At 35.2% G+C, this 21,840-nt stretch overlaps 1 protein-coding gene across 1 annotated transcript; it reads left to right on the plus strand.

The window, feature by feature from the left end:
* Positions 1–3,106: 3,106 nt before the first annotated feature.
* On the plus strand, positions 3,107–20,704 carry LOC138309727 (protein mesh-like). The gene is made up of 15 exons (XM_069250944.1): positions 3,107–3,343; positions 5,248–5,538; positions 8,575–8,712; positions 10,005–10,167; positions 11,817–12,110; positions 13,555–13,697; positions 14,061–14,209; positions 14,693–14,971; positions 15,612–15,889; positions 15,978–16,118; positions 17,011–17,163; positions 17,674–17,829; positions 18,325–18,450; positions 19,090–19,338; positions 20,388–20,704. Exons 1-15 carry the CDS (start codon positions 3,152–3,154, stop codon positions 20,645–20,647), a joined length of 3,012 nt encoding a protein of 1,003 aa, XP_069107045.1. The 5' UTR covers positions 3,107–3,151; the 3' UTR covers positions 20,648–20,704.
* Positions 20,705–21,840: the final 1,136 nt, after the last annotated feature.

Consider the following 21,840-nt stretch of genomic DNA (forward strand, 5'->3'; position numbering starts at 1 on the left):
TCTGTTGAATAATATTGTACTTTTGACGTTTATTGTATCTGTAATTGTTACACACTCATACGGTTATTAAATCAACTTTTATTCTGTTAGTTCGCAAACTTATTGAGTACATTAACTACAAATATTTTACTCAACATTCAATAATTAACATAAAAAACACATACAGCATTATAATGATTCATTAAACGGTCGTACAAAATAAATTCACATTTACAATATAAGTTCTTAAATTGCATCATCACAAACTTTCACATTGTCTAGTGCTCGCAATCTCACTACCATACCAATGATATATCGCCTTTAAATGTGGATTGAATTTGCAAATGTGACAGATTCATTTGTGGATTCAGAAACAACGTACTTGTACATTGTATATGATAAACATGGTTTAAAACGATGTAGATTTCTTAGTTAAGTATAAATCTCTTGGGATTTGTTTTAATGGAATTTAATTTTAACACTAACACCTATACAATTGCGAAATTTAACCAGATCAGATAATCTTCAGCAATTTCATAGATTTTGGAACGACACGGCATCGTCTATTTCCCGTCAGATAATCATCAAGATTACCATCAAGATCAACTTCGTTTCATACACGTTAAATCTACGAAACTCACCAGTAAAATTCTTGTCCGTTAAGATGTATTATTAGTACTAAAGGTCATAACATGTATGAAAACGTCACGTATTTTGACACAATGATCATGACGCATACGCTTTCCAACAGCAGTTTTGGACGACAATGCGGCGATCACAACATAGAATGACGTTATTTGCGTTGACAATGATGACGTGACACCGAGAATAAGTAGTTCAGTCAAAGTTAACCGTGTCAACCAATCAGAATGCGTACAGAGTTTATACCACGTGTGGTGTAAACAAATTGTTAAGGATGTATTCTTCTTAGGTTTCAGTCCCGTTGAAGTCTCGTTTCGACAAAGATCAAAGAAGTTATGAGATTTTCAAATACAATTTATCAATATCTGTAGCAAGTTGCCAGTTGCAAATTTTGTCAAAAAATTACAGTTCTAACTTAGCAGTTTTTTTTTATTTGGGGATATTAAGAAATGGCCCATTTGGCGGCCATTTTGAAATTGTGTCTTTTTTTCGCTTTGAGTAGAGCCAAAGTTTTACCATTTTTTACTGAAATTGTTTTTACTTAAATCATCACTGCACCAGCATTTTTAGCTGTATCGGGCTAATTTTTGCTGTAAATCTTTACTTGGTTCGTGATCATTAAAATACTGAGCATTAATGTATGCAATGATTTACTTTGTTCACTTTATTTTTACATTTAATGGTAATTTGAGCACTTTTATTTTTTACTCTAAAATACTGAAAAATAACAAATATTCAAGTGGGGCAAAATAGTAAGCACAAGGCTCCCCTCCCATTTTTCTGATTTTGAAAGAACAACCCTTTCCCTATTGACATGCAAAATATAAACAAAAGTTTAATACCAGAACTTTTTCTATTAAGGGTTAGATTTGGCAAAATGGCTGAAAATGGAGCATTTTGGAGCACAAAATTAAGGGGTAGGGGTAGCATATGTTGTTATTCTGAGAAAAAGATATTAGTCTTATTAATCAAAACTAGTATATTTTAAAAGAAGACTACTGGAAAATAAATTCTACAACATTAATTCATATCAAACACCTCATTAGGAAATTATGGCTTTAATCTCTTGTGTATATGGTCAAAACGGCAAAATTCCCATAAAATCCAATATTTTTATCAACTAGGTATCTTTGAGTGACAGTAGCTCAAAAACGAGAACACGGACATATGTTTTTTCTTTCATTTTCTTTCATGGTATGAACTCCTCTTTTCAAAAATCTATTTGAGAAAAAGAGTTTAATACAATAAAATTTTGACTTCTCAGAGGAGTAAATCCTTAATCAACAGCTGCAGTGTATATTCAATGTCCTGAGTGTTGAATAACACCGCCTATTGTGGTAGAAATTGTATTATACAACAACGTAAATGATTGAAACATTAATTTTGTGTTCTCTGTATTTTCAACAAATTTACTTATACTTGATGGATGACATTCACTTTGAGATATTCAGATAAATAATGATAATAATAATGATTAACAATACTTTTTGAATAAAAGACATATGAGGACGACTATATAAAACATTTTCCTATTAATTTGATTTGAAATAGATGTTGTCAAAAATGTAGTCGTCGTATAACTCCTTCAATATGGTTTACATGTTGAACTGTATGAGGTTTTGATGTAAAACGTTTTGTATGATCGGGAGTTCATATCATGAGGATTTTAATCAAGCATACACCATATAATGATATTCTCTAAAATAGCAAGGAATAGGACCAACATTAATAGGACATGTAATGATAATTGATTATGGACAAACAAGAGGTTAAGGTTATATATGCAGGCCATCTGTCAGGAGGTGGAGTGGAATGTTTGTACTCGAGCATGCTGGGGATTTCCTACACCGACAAAGGTCAACAACAGAAAGAAATCACGCAGAAAAAACGGACATATCTAGACAAACACCCTATTTATCATCTTAATGCCTGGAATATTGAATGTTTTATAGACATTTGATAGAGGTTAGAAAAGGAAAGATATCCCATTCACCCTCTCAAAAACGACAATAACAGAATCCAACATTTTTCTTTGTCTCAATATTTTCTGTCAGATGATATACATTCTCGTGGAAGAACAATTTTAATCTTTTCTATAACAAAGCTTTGTTTAAGATTAAAATAAGAATAAAAAACATTATTTTTTGTTTTTTATATCTTCAACAAATACTGCCGAATAGATGATAGATTGTGATTGAGGGATGACATTGAAATATTTACTTCGATTTCAAGAGTATTTGTAAAATAAAAATAGCCTAGACTAAACATATAGACAAGGTATTGCTTATTCTTCTTAAAAAATTCAAGATTTTTTTTCTTGAACTATTCAAACAACATAGACAGTGTACCAAGGAAACTTAAATTATTCTGAGAGAGACATCAGCTGACGGGATCTTAACATTCCCGGAGATACCAGCGAGGTAACACAAGCACGGAACGTGAATCACTGGATATTCCTGAGGCCCTGGTATATATAAACTGCAATGCGCAACTAACCTCACATTCAGAACTTCTCCCCTGAGCGGTCAAGATGAGGATGCTTCCCTTCATTTTGATTTTTTCTCTTACCAAGTTGTCTGTCTCAATCCCTTTGGAGGATTTCTACCCGTACGGAGCTGCACAAGGAGACACAGACTTCCCTAAGAATGATGACGGTAGTTCACCTGTAGTAACTATCAGTACCCTGTTTCCATTCTTCAACAACCAACATTACAGTTTATATGTAAGTATTCATTTGATATCTGTTTATATTTTGTATTTTTTTTATTCGTTGTTGTTAAGGTTTTGGGAAATCATAATGAATATAATTCATTAATCATAATTCAATATAATTATATAGTTTGCTTTTTTTAATATAGGTACAAGTAATACCATCAATCTTTAAAAAAAAAACAACAACAAACAAAAACAAGATAAAAAACAAACTCAAAAGAACATTTATTTAATGAGAACTTACAGCTGTATGGTCTATAACTTTCGCTCTTATTTTCACAGTGAAAACTGTTACACATAATTTTCTCCGTCTGCCTGAGTTTTAAACTTTCGAATTTTACCACTTTTTTATAAAGTTGCAGTACTGGAAGTATTTTCAATTTTAAAAGTAAAAAATCTTTTTAACGTGTACACGTGAAAATAAGCTCGAAATATGCCGAATCATTCCGAACTCTTCAGAACATTGTCGCAACAAACTCGAAGGGCGAGTTCACGTGGAACTCTGGAGTTAATACAAGCCGTGCGTGTTACGTAATTTGAACTTTGAACTCTACTCGTGTCTAACCCAGCTCAGATCCAGGGTTCGGAGAGTTTCTTTCGGAGCCAACACGTTTTGTTCACGACTCTCGAGCTAGAGTCTATAAATAGGATTGTGCGAAAAACACGAGAGTTGTGAAACCAAGAGAAAATGTCAACAAGTTTTCATAAAAACAAAACATGTGGTCGATCTCGGCAAACTGGATCTACAAAGAAAATAATGCTCTTAAATTACAATATTTAATACACACAATATTTTGCGGCAATGTGTGAATTGGCTGTTTCAAATGCTCATTACTGTACATATACCACCATGATTTGCTCATATTAGCTAGAAGGAAAATGTAAACGAACACATGTGCGCCTACGCTAGTTACCTGGCTCACCACGTGCAGGTCGTGTCGAACGTCAGTCACGTGATACGATTCTGAATCCGACAAAACCCGAATTCACTGAACATGGTGGTGATAGAATGCACTTTCTTCAAAACCAGGAATATATGATAACTAGATTTCGGCTCTTTTATAGGCCGACATATACCTTTGCTAAATCATCAAGTTGCATGGCAATGTTCAAATATTGAATGTTTAAGTGACATATCGTTACAGTGAAATTAACATGCAATATAACTTTAAAATTGAAGATGCTCCATCGTCGATCGTAGAATTTTTTCTCAATCAAAAACAGGAGCTGACAAATTAGTATTTTTACTTCAGTAACAGAAGTTACTTACTTTATGCTATTACCACCATTGAAAAGTTTGAGCTTCTTATTTTAATTCAAGATAGAAATATGAAAAATAATTAATCGCGTCTCGAAAAAAATCCATGGCAATATGGCCTAAATTTAATAGAGTCTGATTGCGAATGCACTAAAAGCAAAATATATTATTTTATATGTATTTTTGCTTTAATAAGACAAATATATACACAATTAAACATCACTTATTTTTCAAAAGATGAGTGAGTATCGTTTATGCTCTGTTGGCGGAGGAGCATCTTTAATAGTTAAATTTACCTCCATGTACACATACGACGTTTTGAAAATGTCTATACCTCAAAGACTTTGAGATTCTGTATTCGGTATAGGCTTGAAAGCATGTCTTGTTTTAAAATACCAAGGAGCCTGCAGCTTAACTTGGGTACTGTTTGGAAGTATATGCATATATATACATGTACTGAATATCTTCTCATTATGCATAAAGAAAAGATATTCAGCAAAATGTCCAGTAAAATAGGACCAAAATTTTGGTCGCAAATTCACTCAACGATTTTACCCTGACAGGATAATTTACTTTGAAAATAATATCCTTTTTATCTAAGTGTTTGGGTTATATATTTGTCATTTTATAATTATTTGTTGTTTTTTAATTGTTAGGTCAACACGAACGGTGCGATCAGTTTTCTGGGTACGCTATCACAGTTTACCCCTGAACCATTTCCACTCAGAAACTCACGGCGGATCATAGCTCCTTTCTGGGCGGACGTCGACACCAGACATGGCGGAACTGTTTGGTATCGCGAAACAACGGACAGTTCCATCCTTCAGAGAGCTACAGACGAAGTTAGACTGTATTACCCGAGTCTGAACAGCTTTAGGGCGGACTGGGTATTTATAGCTACATGGGACAACGTGGCTTTCTATGGAAGTGAGGGGAGTGCTCTAAGTGTAAGATTTTAATTTAATCCCTTTTAAGTTAGGAACCGTATGAAGCCTCCATTTAAAAAATTAATTATGTTTATTATTTTATTAACTTCATTGTAATTGACTTGTCATTAAAACATAAAAAAAAACCAATTTGTTCTACGGAAGTGAGGGAACAGTTCATTCATGTATATCCCGAATAAAAAAATCTGTAAAGAAAAATAATAATATAATAATAAAACTTTATTCGATATTTAACTTAATAAATTAAAAATCTATGGAAAGTAATTATTGTAATTCTCAAAATGTCAAAAACTTTTGTTGGTGAATTATATGTTAAATGTTCTTCTCAGAATGAAAATGATTAAGCACTAGTGGTTGCCGTATGTTTACATACACTAGTACAATTTTATCATATCCAATTGTGCGCGTTAACGCACCTTGATAGATATGCTAAAACAGCCAATGTAGCAATATATGTAGGATTTCTAACGTGAGTCCAGAGCAATAATTTTCAAATTTTGATGAGTCCCAGTACAAAGCAATATAGAGTGTTCTCAAACGTTTTGTGCGTCCCACAGGAAAATCATGAGTCCAGAACTCATCTAGGGGCCTCCCGTAAATCACTGACAATGTATGTTACACACCAATGTATGTTACACACCAATGTATGTTACACACCGATGTTACACACCGATGTATGTTACACACCAATGTATGTTACACACCAATGTATGTTACACACTAATGTATACACACCGTTACACACTAATGTATGTTACACACCAATGTATGTTACACACCGATGTATGTTACACACCGATGTATGTTACACACCAATGTATGTTACACACCAATGTATGTTACACACTAATGTATGTTACACACCGATGTATGTTACACACCGATGTATGTTACACACCGATGTATGTTACACACCGATGTATGTTACACACCGATGTATGTTAACACCGATGTATGTTACACACATGTATGTTACACACCGATGTATGTTACACACCAATGTATGTTACACACCAATGTATGTTACACACCGATGTATGTTACACACCGATGTATGTTACACACCAATGTATGTTACACACCGATGTATGTTACACACCGATGTATGTTACACACCAATGAACACCGATGTATGTTACACACCGATGTATGTTACACACCGATGTATGTTACACACCGATGTATGTTACACACCGATGTATGTTACACACCGATGTATGTTACACACCAATGTATGTTACACACCGATGTATGTTACACACCGATGTATGTTACACACCGATGTATGTTACACACCAATATATGTTACACACCGATGTATGTTACACACCAATGTATGTTACACACCGATGTATGTTACACACCGATGTATGTTACACACCGATGTATGTTACACACCAATGTATGTTACACACCGATGTATGTTACACACACACACGATGTATGTTACACACCGATGTATGTTACACACCGATGTATGTTACACACCATGTATGTTACACACCGATGTATGTTACACACCGATGTATGTTACACATTATGTTACACACCTATATGTTACACACCGATGTATGTTACACACCGATGTATGTTACACACGATGTATGTTACACACTAATATGTTACACACATGTATGTTACACACCGATGTATGTTACACACCGATGTATGTTACACACCGATGTATGTTACACACCGATGTATGTTACACACCAATGTATGTTACACACCGATGTATGTTACACACCGATGTATGTTACACACCAATGTATGTTACACACCGATGTATGTTACACACCAATGTATGTTACACACCAATGTATGTTACACACCGATGTATGTTACACACCAATGTATGTTACACACCAATGTATGTTACACACCAATGTATGTTACACACCGATGTATGTTACACACCGATGTATGTTACACACCGATGTATGTTACACACCAATGTATGTTACACACCAATGTATGTTACACACCAATGTATGTTACACACCAATGTATGTTACACACCAATGTATGTTACACACCAATGTATGTTACACACCAATGTATGTTACACACCAATGTATGTTACACACCAATGTATGTTACACACCAATGTATGTTACACACCAATGTATGTTACACACCGATGTATGTTACACACCGATGTATGTTACACACCAATGTATGTTACACACCGATGTATGTTACACACCAATGTATGTTACACACCAATATACACCGATGTATGTTACACACCGATGTATGTTACAAACCAATGTATGTTACACACCGATGTATGTTACACACCAATGTATGTTACACACCGATGTATGTTACACACCGATGTATGTTACACACCGATGTATGTTACACACCGATGTATGTTACACACCGATGTATGTTACACACCGATGTATGTTACACACCGATGTATGTTACACACCATTCCAATGTTACACACCAATGTATGTTACACACCATGTATGTTCACATTTGTTACACACGATATATGTTACACACCGATTTGATGTTACACACCGATGTATGTTACACCGATTATGTTACACACCGATGTATGTTACACACCGATGTATGTGTACACACCTGTTTACACACGATGTATGTTACACACCGTATGTATGTTACACACCATGTAGTTACACACCGATGTATGTTACACAATATGTTACACAGATTATGTTACACACCGATATATGTTACACACATTATGTTACACCGATATATGTTACACACCGATGTATGTTACACACCGATGTATGTTACACACCATATGTTACACACCAATGTATGTCCAATATGACAACCAATGCTTATATTTACATCTAACTAGTCCTTACCGTTATAATAAGAAAAACGATAAAAATTACAGTATGATAATCTTTAAGTTACCCGGTACATGTTGCTTTTTAGTACACGTATTTCGTCCTCTAAATTCTAGATTATCTTTTCTTATAATTTCATAGACAATATCTTATCAGCTGTTGCATTGAAACACTCTAATGCTTTATTTTATCAATACAGAAGAGAAACACTTTCCAAGCCGTCCTTATCACAAATGGTGGACATTCGTTCACGATTTTTAATTACTATGACATCACTTGGACGACGGGTACAGCCAGTGGTAGTGAGCCAGACGGATTAGGAGGCACTCCAGCGCAGGTGAGGTCGACTAGATTCATACACAACTGTTGGTAGCTTTATGTCATTTGCTATTATCATTATCATTGCATGTAATTTAAGTTTTGTTTTAGTCAAAATTATATCTAATGTTGGCAGCTTCATGTAAGAACCAATATTGTCAGTGAAACCGTATTACGGATGTTTTTCTCCATTGTCTAATCTTTCGGCATAAAACAGCTTGGCGAAAATTAAACTTGCGAATATTAGTAATGGCGTAGTCTACTTGTGGGCAGTCAGTCTGATAACAAAAAAGACCAGTGTATATGTTTTCATTATCGCATAAACTATGAAATGCCTGTTACACTAATTTGAACACCCATCATATTAAAGAAATATCGGTTTATTATTACCCGTATTGTTATACATGTACGTTATAATTATACAGGCGACACCAACCAGGGTCTTTGTCAGTTGTCCATCATGTCACTTCCGAGATACACAATGTTATTAAGCGAGATACACATAACACCTTCTAGAGAGAGAACACTAATATAGTATACAGTACATGGTTTTAATTCATCCCTGGCTCTGTAATGGAGAAATATCAAGTGACAAACATTAAATATCATATGTTTTCGGGTACTTATGGCGAAACTTGCGGGTAGCAAAAATAACCCATTATTTAAGCATTATTCCCAAAATAATTTAGGTTTATTTAGGTCGACAAAAAAACGAAAGGACATACTTCGTAGACGCGATTTTTTCTATGATTTTATAAACCCGAAACATATTGAAAATAATGCTTGTAATTTAATTTGAATAATTTACTGAGGTAATAATTAGGCATTGATTTCCGTTCTTTAATTTACTTTTACAATAAAACAAATTCGATTATGGCGTATTGATATCTTATCCATTAATTTAGTTTGGCCAATAACTGCGGCGCTTTTAAAGATTCCCGCGAAAACCTACTGTATGCATGACGACATAATACTCACCGTACAATCGTTTCGGTTTATGGAAAAATAACCTCAATATTCCCACCAATAGCAATGAGTGTAACATATGAAATTAAATTATACTGATTTATCATTGATGATCCTGGCAGATAAATGACTTTGACCTAATCAACCTACCAACGACATTTTACCAGTTAGATCAGTGATTTATTATGAAAATTGTCTAGAATAGTTGTTAATTCTAGAGAATTTCCGTATGTAAATCGTGTCCAAATCAGTCTTCCGATATTTTTAGATTCGTGTAGAAACACGATTGTAGAACAGAATTAAAGTAACCCATATTCGTCATTTGTATTAGGTGTTGTGATTTAGGTGGGATTCAATGCAGGAGATGGAATCAATTATTATGCTGTCAACGAATCAAGAACTGCCGCGATCATCAACCTCCCTAGACTGTCCAACGTACACGTGGATGGGAAGTTTGTGTTCCGGATTGACACAGAAACCATTGAACAGGGAGGCTGTAACACGGGAGGTTAGTATTAGACTACGAGACAATTGAACAGCGTGGCTGTAATACGGGAGGTTATAATTAGACACCGAGACTATTGAACAGGGAGGCTATAACACGGGAAGTTAGTATTAGACACTGAGACTATTGTACAGGGAGACTGTAACACGGGAGGTTAGTATTAGACACCGAGACTATTGAACAGGGAGGCTGTAACACGGGAAGTTAGTATTTGACACCGAGACTATTGAACAGGGAGGCTACAACACGGGAAGTTAGTATTAGACACCGAGACTATTGAACAGGGAGGCTGTAACACGGGAAGTTAGTATTAGACACCGAGACTATTGAACAGGGAGGCTATAACACGGGAAGTTAGTATTAGACACCGAGACTATTGAACAGGGAGGCTGTAACACGGGAAGTTAGTATTAGACACCGAGACTATTGAACAGGGAGGCTATAACACGGGAAGTAGTATTAGTATTAAGACTTTACACCGGACTATTGAACAGGGAGGCTGTAACACGGGAAGTTAGTATTAGACACCGAGACTATTGAACAGGGAGGCTATAACACGGGAAGTATTGGAAGTTAGTATTAGACACCGAGACTATTGAACAGGGAGGCTGTAACACGGGAAGTTAGTATTAGACACCGAGACTATTGAACAGGGAGGCTGTAACACGGGAAGTTAGTATTAGACACCGAGACTATTGAACAGGGAGGCTGTAACACGGGAAGTTAGTATTAGACACCGATATTATTGAACAGGGAGGCTGTAACACGGGAAGTTAGTATTAGGCACCGATATTATTGAACAGGGAGGCTATAACACGGGAGGTTAGTATTAGACACCGAGACTCTTGAACAGGGAGGTTGTAACACGGGAAGTTAGTATTAGAAACCGTGATTGTTGTAAAGGGAGGCTGTAACACGGGAGGTTAGTATTAGACACCGATATTATTGAACAGGGAGGCTGTAACACGGGAAGTTAGTATTAGACACCGAGACTATTCAACAGGGAGGCTGTAACACGGGAAGCTAGTATTATACACCGAGACTATTGAACAGGGAGGCTATAACACGAGAGGTTAGTATTAGACACCGAAACTATTCAACAGGGAGGCTGTAACACGGGAAGCTAGTATTAGACACCGAGACTTTACAACAGGGAGGCTGTAACACGGGAGGTTAGTATTAGACACCGATATTATTGAACATGGAGGCTGTAACACGGGAAGTATTTTTATTAGACACAGAGATTATTGTACAGGGAGGCTGTAGCACGGGAGGTTAATATTAGAATAACGATATTCAAAAATTATTTTTGCATTATTTATTAAATGACACCAAATTATTAAACTTAACTAATGATGCAATAAGAATGTTTAACTATCGATATTCTAACCATAACCTGATTGATACAACTTCGTTAGAATTACATCACAAAAACACTAGTATCTAAGTCATGTTGTTATTTAGGATGAGATTAAATGATAAGGATTAATTTGAATAAATTGAATTAGAGTACAATATTATGTTGCATCTACCTAATATGAAACGGATTTTCAGATTAATCCGAAATTACTGTATATCTTCTTGTTGATATATATAGTGTGTTTTCCTCATGAATATATAACAACAAAATCCATTTTGTCATTAATTTTCAGGAACCTTGACTATCTCACCCCGATATTCCCACATGTTTGGCGGAGAGAGAAAGGTGTTGGCTGGCCCCTGTATACACGCTACTGATACCGTTACTGCCACCTTTGGGTCGAGCGGCACCCCCGTGCATTGTTCTATGGATTCTATGTATAGTGTCGCGTGTGTGACGCCGACGTTTTACATCACTGGTGACGTCAGCGTGACGCTGAATGTGATGACGTCAGATCAACAATGTGATCAACAGCTGAACCAGTCCTGTCACCACAATGCTGTTTACCGGGGGAAAATTACTATAGGTTGGTGGAAAAAAAGTTATTTTTTAATGTTAATGCTATTTACCACGAATACTGATTAATTCTAACAATGCATTCTATAACTTATTTTGGGGCAAAATCTTTTAACGAAAACTGGAATTATATCAGTTTGTACAATAACATACTTGTACGCCATAATACTGCTACCAATATATCAATAAAAACTGGAAATCATATCATATTTTGTTGAACATTTATACCACAAAATAAGATTATGACAGCCAAATAGCAAACAATATAACTATAATATATTTCATAGTGTGTTAAAATCATTTTCGCAAAGCTTTAAAATCCATATGGCACCATTATATTGATAATAGAACTTGCCATCTTTTTCACACTAAAAAAAAAAATTTGACCGAGTGAATGTCGTTTTCAAGCGGTCATTTGTAATTTTATAAGCTAACATCATTTGGATTAGACAGCAGATATTGCCTTTATGGGGTCTCTGCCTACAAAACAACAGAGTGGTACAAGTTGCAAATCATTCGTGAACAGTAACACAAAAATAAAAGTAAAAGAAATAGTCCTCTAATTTCAAATGAAAAGAGATAATTTCCAGGGAGAGAACTCCAATTTTATTGGCAATTCAAACGTGGCTGTACTTGGTCCACACGTCTTTGATTAAATGGAACGTAACTGTTAATAGAACATAAAACAAGTGTTTATTAAGTAAACCTGTAATGAAACAGTATCCTGCAACTGTCCCATATACTAACCGATAAATACAGCCGGATAAACTTGTGCTTTATCCGTCAATACGAAATGCATTATCCGTCAATACGATCACGTGAATTTTTCCACGTGTGATGGAAATTTTTCAAACTTGACCCGGAGCTTGAACCCTCTGATGAATGAAACGTCATTTTTTCCCACTAAAAAGTGACGTCACATCCACCGGAATTTTTATGATTTCGAAAATTTACGGCGGAGTCGTGTTTTTCTTGGCTCATTGCAAAGGTATGTATTGTAAAGAAGTTTTTTACGGATAATTATTGTTTCTTTTGAGTACATTTGTATTTTCATTTTGTTTCAGTAATATTACACTCTGAATAGAATTACTGGTACTATTTGCGAATGCGCTTATATATTTCCCACGGTAGTAAAAAGGAGTACACTCGCATTCGGTTTAGTGAATGAATCTTTTCCTCCACATTAAAGAAGCTTCTCGCTTCAAGCGAATCTAAGTTAGTAACTAACAGTTTGCTTTCGTTTTAAATTTCATAATGGTTGCAGGATAAACAGAATACATAGGTAGTATCTTATACTACAATTTTTATTTTGGTACTCGACACGGAAAGCCGAGATGACTTGGCAAAGGATCATCATCACGGCTTTCCTAAGCACCAAAATAAACCTTGTATGGTAAGATAGTAACCTTGTATTATCTATATATGTGGATGTAATTTATATTTACTATACACAGAAAACCCTCTGAATACCAAACCTGTCCTCAAGAGAGTGAACCCATCGAACTGGATACGAGGGGAAGTAGTCACACTGAAGTGGCAGACCGAGGAGATTCCATTTGGTATGGGAGGGTCAAGGCTGGAAATATACTCTGTCAAGGTAACCAATGGCGTTATTGTTACCAGTTTAAGATTGTATTGCTATTTAATAAATATCCCAGCATTCCCAAGACGTCATGATATGTTCATATCATTATTTACATAAACAACCTAAAGGCAGTTGAAGCATAATATAAACATTACCACTTTCCTCGTTTCTTTCCAAATTAGGGGACTTCCTCCCTTCTCCTCCTTATTCTTCTACACAAAAACCGCGTATTCCACTATTTCTAAACTAATTCCTTACCACATAGTCTGTAAACTACCTATCACCGCTCATAGAATTACGTTAGAAGTCAGTAAGACATTGAATGCACACCACGAATGTAGAAAACGATATGCGTTTACGTTGGTTTTGTTGCAGCCCGATTCTGACCACATGCCACGACTACGTTACTCTAAAACGGTTGTACAGCACCTGGAATCCCTCCAATCAGAAGCTTCGTTTAGTCTTGACACTGATGATGACGTTATCGTTCTTAGCCTGGTAGAGGCGACAGATAGTAACCGACAGTAAGTCAACATGCCTTCTACGATATACCTATTTAACGTATTATAACATCTACTCTGGTTTAACAATAACTGCATATTCTACTGTCTTATTTTGTGCATCAATGTTTCTCTTATCTTAAATATTTTTTGTTTTCATTCGTTTAACAACATCTTATTGTTAGTAGTACCATCAGACACTGGGTAAATAAATACACCTTCATGTGTTTCAAACAATGTTTTATATGTTTTATTCTCAGATTTTAAAGCGACAAAATTGAGAAATAAGGCCAAGTCCAATAAATGGACCTATTTCAAACATTGAGTTATTGTTAACTTTCGTTTAGCTTACCAGCAGCAACACTACATTAGAATATTGAATGGTAATCTAGCGAGACTTTCTATTTCTGTTATCACATCATTTGTGAGTAAGGCTTCGTTTACAACAGCATCAACTGTTTCAAATTGCAACAGAATATTTTTTATTTTTATTTTTTATCATTCCAGCATTTTAAGGCAGCGCGTTTGGTCGGACGCCATTGTAGTGACACCAAGAACTATCCTCGAATCTAGAATGTCCTGTACCCGATGGCAGGCAACAGATGACCAGCTGGCATCACTTTCTGATGTAGATGTTCAGGTGTGTCCGTGTAGTTTTGACCAAGCCCGCATCGACGTCATCCGCTTCCACCCCGACCCTGTCTGCCAACAGAGTTCTACACGATCGAACGCTAACTGTCTGTACCACCCACGGGCTAGACAGTGCTTCAGACTCAACACACCAGGGTAAGGGGTACCCGCTACCGGAGTAATGTGTTCAGAGGGCTCAATTATGTGTTGTTTTTAGCATAGTACATTATACACAACTGACTTGTTTTTCCCAAACATTCATTGTTATCTATTCACCCTCTTGAAGAAATTATCAAAACGTGATGTAATTAGAATTTGCTCGTGCTGTTCCTATTGGTAAGGACACCACTTTTAAAACTAAATCAATGTATTGAAACCATTTGTTTTAATTACGATGTGATCTTTTTACAAGGTGTTAGTTTCTCTAAGTGCGTGGAATTTCAGGGAAACGTTACAGTATAAAACAACCGGACCATCTACAACATCTTAAGTTACTGCGATTTTTTTCATCAGTTTCGAATTTTTAATTTAATTGATAATCCATGACATACATTGAACTAGCTCGTTGTGGCGTGAATTAAACTTTCACGGATGATAAGATTTCACGGAGGATTAGAGTTCACGGATAGTGTCGATTACACGTGAGATAGCACTCTCTGATCAAAAGTAAACAGCCGTACAGTAGGATATTAAGTCCCCACACTATTGTACAATACTGGAAAGGATTTATCGATAACTCCAATACATTTGGTATGTCATGGTGTTTTATTATTTTTGTTTTCGTTTCATCAATCAGACCAATAGGGGCAGGGCAGCTGTGTTGCTATGACAACAACGGAAACCTCATGGATATGATGACGTCATCCGGTGGTGGATCACTACAGCGCTTTCATTATTTCGGTGATGCTGAAACCGTAGTTCCGTACTTGTCCAATATTGTTTATGATACGGCCCCCTACTACCATTGCTGTATGTATCCCCATCATATCCTGTCGGATGTGTCCAGTGACTGTTACAGATTTTATCAGCGGAGAAAGCCAGGAAACTGCCATGACTATGTCCCTAACACTCAGGGTAAGCGTTATGTAGAGTACAAACTTAATAGTACATTATAATTAAATGTAAAAATCAAATAACAGAATGTACATGTTTTATATTTTAGCCCAAACCTATGGTGATCCCCATTTTGTGACCCCTGACGGTATGGCCTTTACCTTTAACGGAGTGGGCGAATTTACCCTGTTTAGGACAATAACGAAGACATTTATAACTCAAGTCAGACTACAGCCGTTTATAAGAGGCGGTAAGATAGCATCGAGATATATGATATTTACTAACAGATTACAAATTACGTCTGCTTTGCTGTCCGAGTCGTTTTGTATGTTTCCTATGCATGATTTCAAATGATATAATCCCTCTTTGCTTATTAAAGTCTTACTTCTCTTTCGGGTAGATATCCATTGTGACGTCATTATTTGTGAATGCAATTCACGTCGTTTTCTCTGAAAAGTATGACGTTATCCTCTGAAATACATGACATCACAATCAATACCTACCCACAAGGGCAGATAACTCTGTAATATGCAAATATGGAATATATCAAAGGATATATAACAAAAAGAATTATTATCTCAATTGAGGTTTTAGTTATCTTTTTGTTTTACAATAAAAGCTATATTAAAGAAAATTTGTCCATATGAGTACCAGGCTATGTGTAGAAATGAAGTGTATAGATATGCTAAACCACACTACTTTCACGTGATTTTAAGTCATTCAAGCGTAGGTTTGGAATTACATGTATCGAACGAACTCGAATACTTTTATATCTGAATGTAATAAAATATAGTTATATCTGAATGTAATACAATTTAGTTATATCTGAATGTAATGAAATATAAATATATCTGAATGTGATAAAATATAGTTATATCTGAACATAATAAGACATACTTATATCTGAATGTAATAAAACATAGTTATATCTTAATGTAAAAAAATATAGTTATATCTGAATGAAATAAAATATAGTTATATATGAGGAAGGCAACAAGTCGAAATGCTTGCTCAGATGGAGTATTACCCCTTATGTCACACTGATTTCAATGAAGGTTAAGATTCAAAATCGTTAAAAGGTTCAATAAATTTGATAACGTTTTTTATGAAATGTTAATCAATGTCTCATTGGTTAAATACAGGTAAAAGTGGGGCCATGGTTACATCGTTTGTCGCTAGAGCTGTGAGTGTTTCCGTAACCGTGGAGATCAGACTCAACTCCATCCGGGCATTCGATATTCTGATAAACGGAGTCGTACAGGATATCACTGGAATCACGTTTCTTCGATATACAGGTAAGTTTAAATGAAAATTGAAATTCAACCCAAATGTGTCTTTTGTCGATATTCTGTGCACATTGTAGGTTGCGTAAACAGTTTAATCTGATGAGGGACGTTTGTTTTTGCTTATTTACTGGTATTTTAAGTTTCTACAAAATATCTTGATTTGATATTGCTTAAATGTTGATACGTAAAACCAAGTCTATTTATAGTAATGAGAATGCAAAAGATAAAAATGTTACTGTTGTATCCTATGTGCTGGCTATATATATATTGAAACCATTTCTGTTATTGCCTCTATAAATTTCTTATGTCCAGCGACATGTTCCCGGCGATTTAATTGTGTTTTTACAGATAAAATACCTAGTTATTACATTTAGTTGAATCTTTTCCGGCTCGGTTTATTTTCGCGAATGCCAGCGGCCGTCGGAATACGCAAAATAAGTTGGCTGACCGCAAAATAGAAGAATTAACCAGCAAAAACTTTCCCCCCTCAGACATTATTTTTCAAATTCATGATTTCAGGTGTAACTATATCTGTACTTCACAACGTCTCTTCGAATGGTAGTCACAAAAAAGAAGTCAGTCTGGCCTTTTGTGACTACGGTATCGCCTTCCAGACATTGGTGTTCGACACTCATCTTAACTATGTGGTGAGCTTTGCTCCAAGCTTCCCATCGGGTTAGTATATCAATGTCAATTCATCTTATTTTCATCTATTTCAGGGAAACTCTGAAATATTTAAAAATGGTCTTAAGAACGGCGTTAAACAAACAAACCGGTAAATAATACAAAGGCTTTTCTATTTGATAAATCACACTGTATATATTGTACAAGAAAGCACGAACTAAAGTAAAACATAATTTTCATACTGCGGCAGGATAACGTTTTATTGAAACAGCATATTAAAACGCCGAACAAAAACAAAACGAAAATAGTTCAACACACTTCTTGTTAAGTATTCTTTGGAATTTGTCTTTTTGTTTCGGTAATTGTTTTACCATTTTCTGGATTCTTAATAATGTGGTTTCATTTTAATTTAATTTATAGTCTAAAATATAGTGAAGCTGCAGAGAAAACTTTGTCAAATCACTTATGAATTTTTTCAGAACTATGTTACTAAGACAACGTTAAATATCCATATATATTTAAACGAATCTTTTTTTGTGTTGGCAGGGAGCATCGAAGGGCTTCTGGGAAATTTTAACAATAACTCAAATGATGACCTTGTGCCCCTTTATAGCCATGCTCTACTGGCCAATTCTACCACCGAATACATACATAACAACATGGGCCTGACATGTAAGTCGGTTTGGTATTGATTTAACACCAATCTGGTATGCTGATAACAGTCTTATTATTGCTTATTGAGTCATGTTATAAATATCGTAAGACACATATGTAATAATACTATTGTGACGTCACATGTATTATGACGTCATAATTAAAGTATAACGCCACACGATTGTGTCGTTAGACGGATATGTCAAATGCGAGCCCGGTTTCACCACTCTCTCATATATGTCTACACGAATTATATTTTGTTTATATTTCAATCAATACTATAGATAGAATATTGCACTCGTGACTGCGTTATATTCAACTACAATGGTGCCTTCACTAATGAAGAGAGCAAATTAGCAGACCTATCCGGATACTGTGTATAAATGATCAGGGACATTCCTTTGCTTGTAGATTATAACTCTTGTACAAACAATTGCTTTATTGTCCTTTGAAGTATAGGATTTTGAGAATAGGACTATTATTGAATAGCGCGTGTTCTTTTAGAAGTCGTATTTTAGTTTTTAAATAAAATGGAAGTTGAAAGATTGAAATTTTAAATTATCTTATTAGTTTTACACACTATGTTTCAAAGATTTCCCAGATTATATTATTTCAATCCTGATTTTACCTTATTTATATCAATATGTCCCTACACAGGGCGAGTTACAGAGGAGGAGTCATTGTTTACATATGCAGTAGGAACATCCCACTTGTCTATACAGGACCACACCTTTGTACCGACGTTTGAGGTTCCACAGTCGGCTGTTGATGACACCTCCCGGGCTATCTGCGGAAGTGACAGATTCTGTTACTATGACTACTATGTTACCCAGGATATAACGCTTGCTATCTCCACCCAAGTGTCCTCTGTCACATTGTCAAGGATCCAGGAGATTTCTCGACCGGGTACGTAATTTACTGTTATACAAACATAAACTACCCTGAGATATACAAACCTTCGCATAGTCTATAACAGTAGTAGTTTCTAACCCTGGTTAGTGTTCAATATAAAGAGAGTGGGACGACTAGTTTGCGAAATGCCAGTGCGATGCGACCGAGTGTGGAGTGTGTTGTATATCACTGCAACCATAACAAATATTCTATTATTACAAAGAGGCACAGCCCACCACAGCCTCTTTAACCACTGGTCTTTATACGGAGGTGGTTGCTAAGACTAGGTTTACTTGCTTCACTTGATATGTATAATTGGCGCTTATTCGTAGTAATGACAAATGCAATTAAAATATTAACACACCAAAACTAAATACATGAAATGGAACCAGTTACATATTAAACTATATTCAGGGTTGTAGAATGTCACACACAAAGCAAGAACGGAGTGATTAGATTCTTATTAAATAGTCTGGCAAATATACTGTTTAAATCCAAATATCATATTTAACCAGGAACATATTTTACAAACTCCGAAATAATTTCTAGGAAGTATTTTATGCTTTACCTGTATTTGAATTTGAACGAAATCTAGTCAACATTTGCCATATAGGTACAAAAAAAAAATAACTCTCTTCTGATTTTGCGAATTTACATAATCATTGAAACTAATACTGTTTAATTGCTTTAATAATGATTCTAACGCCTAAACATGAATGAGGTAATATTGAATTAACTCATCATTTGGTATTGATAAATATACGCACTACCGAGGTTTATTTTCTGTGAATATTTCTTTAGGCCTTATAGTTGATTTCCCGTTGGATGCTGTTATAGAAAATCTAATATATCATTGTTTGATATATGTCCATGAGTTGCGGGTTCGGAATATATGTAGGACAATCGCCAGATACTAACCGTTGGTCGATTTTTATCTCGGGGTACTCGGGGTTTTCTTAGTCTACTGAACCTGATATCTATCAAATACTTTATTAATGTACCCTTGTCGTTGATATGACGTTACACAAAATAAAGCCCCAAATCGCTTAACCTTGCCATTGTAGTTGTGACGTGTGGAATACCACCAGCAGTAGAGTACGGACAGTGGAATACTAGTGGTATGGAGGTAGGAGACACGGGCGAACTTTTCTGTAACTCTGGAGCCCAGCTTAGTGGAGCCAGATTCATTACATGTAGCACCGGAGGTCATTGGACGGATATTCACAGCGCATGTGAACCATCAGGTATTAGATTTTCGTTATTATTATTTATAAAGGTGTTTAATAGTATTGGTAATGTTTTTGTATCTTATATGAACATTTGATATGAAGTTTATTACATTCTCATTATTATTTGTCAGTCATTATTGGAACACTTAATTTTTATGCACATCTGATTCAAGTAATTTATGTCACTTTTAACGTTGAGTATATATTAATCTAATTGAGATTAAAAAAGTATCATTATATGATAAATTATTTTCTGCAAAAGGTCAACATTTACCTTAATAACAAATTGATTCTCATACCAATTTGTATATTCTTTACTTCATCACTTACATAATCAATATTGTATAATATGTTTACATATTTTCATAAATGTCTATATAATATGTTGGTATACTGATTTTACAAATGCATGTTATTTGTTGCTTATGTCTTATACATGTATCTATTATTGAATACTCCGTTTTAAAATTTAAATATGACCCGTGTCACCGGCTTTTTGTACACACAAACTACAGTTGATAAGGTAAGTAAAACATAGTATGCTTATGATTATATAAATATATACACAATTAAGGACTTACTGATAATTGAACCTCTTTCCCAATAGCAAGTTTTGAATTTGAATATGTAAATTTTTATTATTTTCAATAATATGTAATGAGGCATTTATCAGTACATGACTGTCGGTTGTCATTGTACAATGTCTAGTCTGCAGTTCAAGTGTCTATCAGGTACCGTGACAGTAGTCTGTAGTTTAAAATATTTAGAATGGTTATTTAAGCATATTCCTGTCAGATGATTCATAAACTTCATGTTCATTAATATGCGTTTAATTAGTTCAGCTGCCTAAGTACATTTCAGTATATCCCTTCAAACGCCTCTTAAATTTCAGGTTTCAATTTGGGTTACATTGGTGATTAGTGCATTACAGGTGCCAAGTACAGATTGGTACATTTCAGTTGTCTATAGACTGTTTGAGTGTTACCTAAATCCGTCTCAGTGACTCTGCATGGGTGACGATGTGTGGAAACATCTCAGCAGACCAGATCAGACATCAGGGGAGGTAATTCTAACTCATCAAGACGGAGCATTGAAACGAATACGGTTTTATATTAGAAATTCAACTTAAATTAATTCCTCCTAATAGAGAAAGTCGTAAAAAAGATGAACAAAAAGTGAGGCAGTTAAATATCGTTATTTGCTTAGGATGGATAACGTTATAGTGCTCTGTTAATAGTCATGGTGATTGTATGGTGTACAGAATTTAGACGTTCAAGCGTGTAAAGAA

Source organism: Argopecten irradians, chromosome 15 (genome assembly GCF_041381155.1).
Source record: "Argopecten irradians isolate NY chromosome 15, Ai_NY, whole genome shotgun sequence".
NCBI lineage: Eukaryota > Metazoa > Mollusca > Bivalvia > Pectinida > Pectinidae > Argopecten > Argopecten irradians.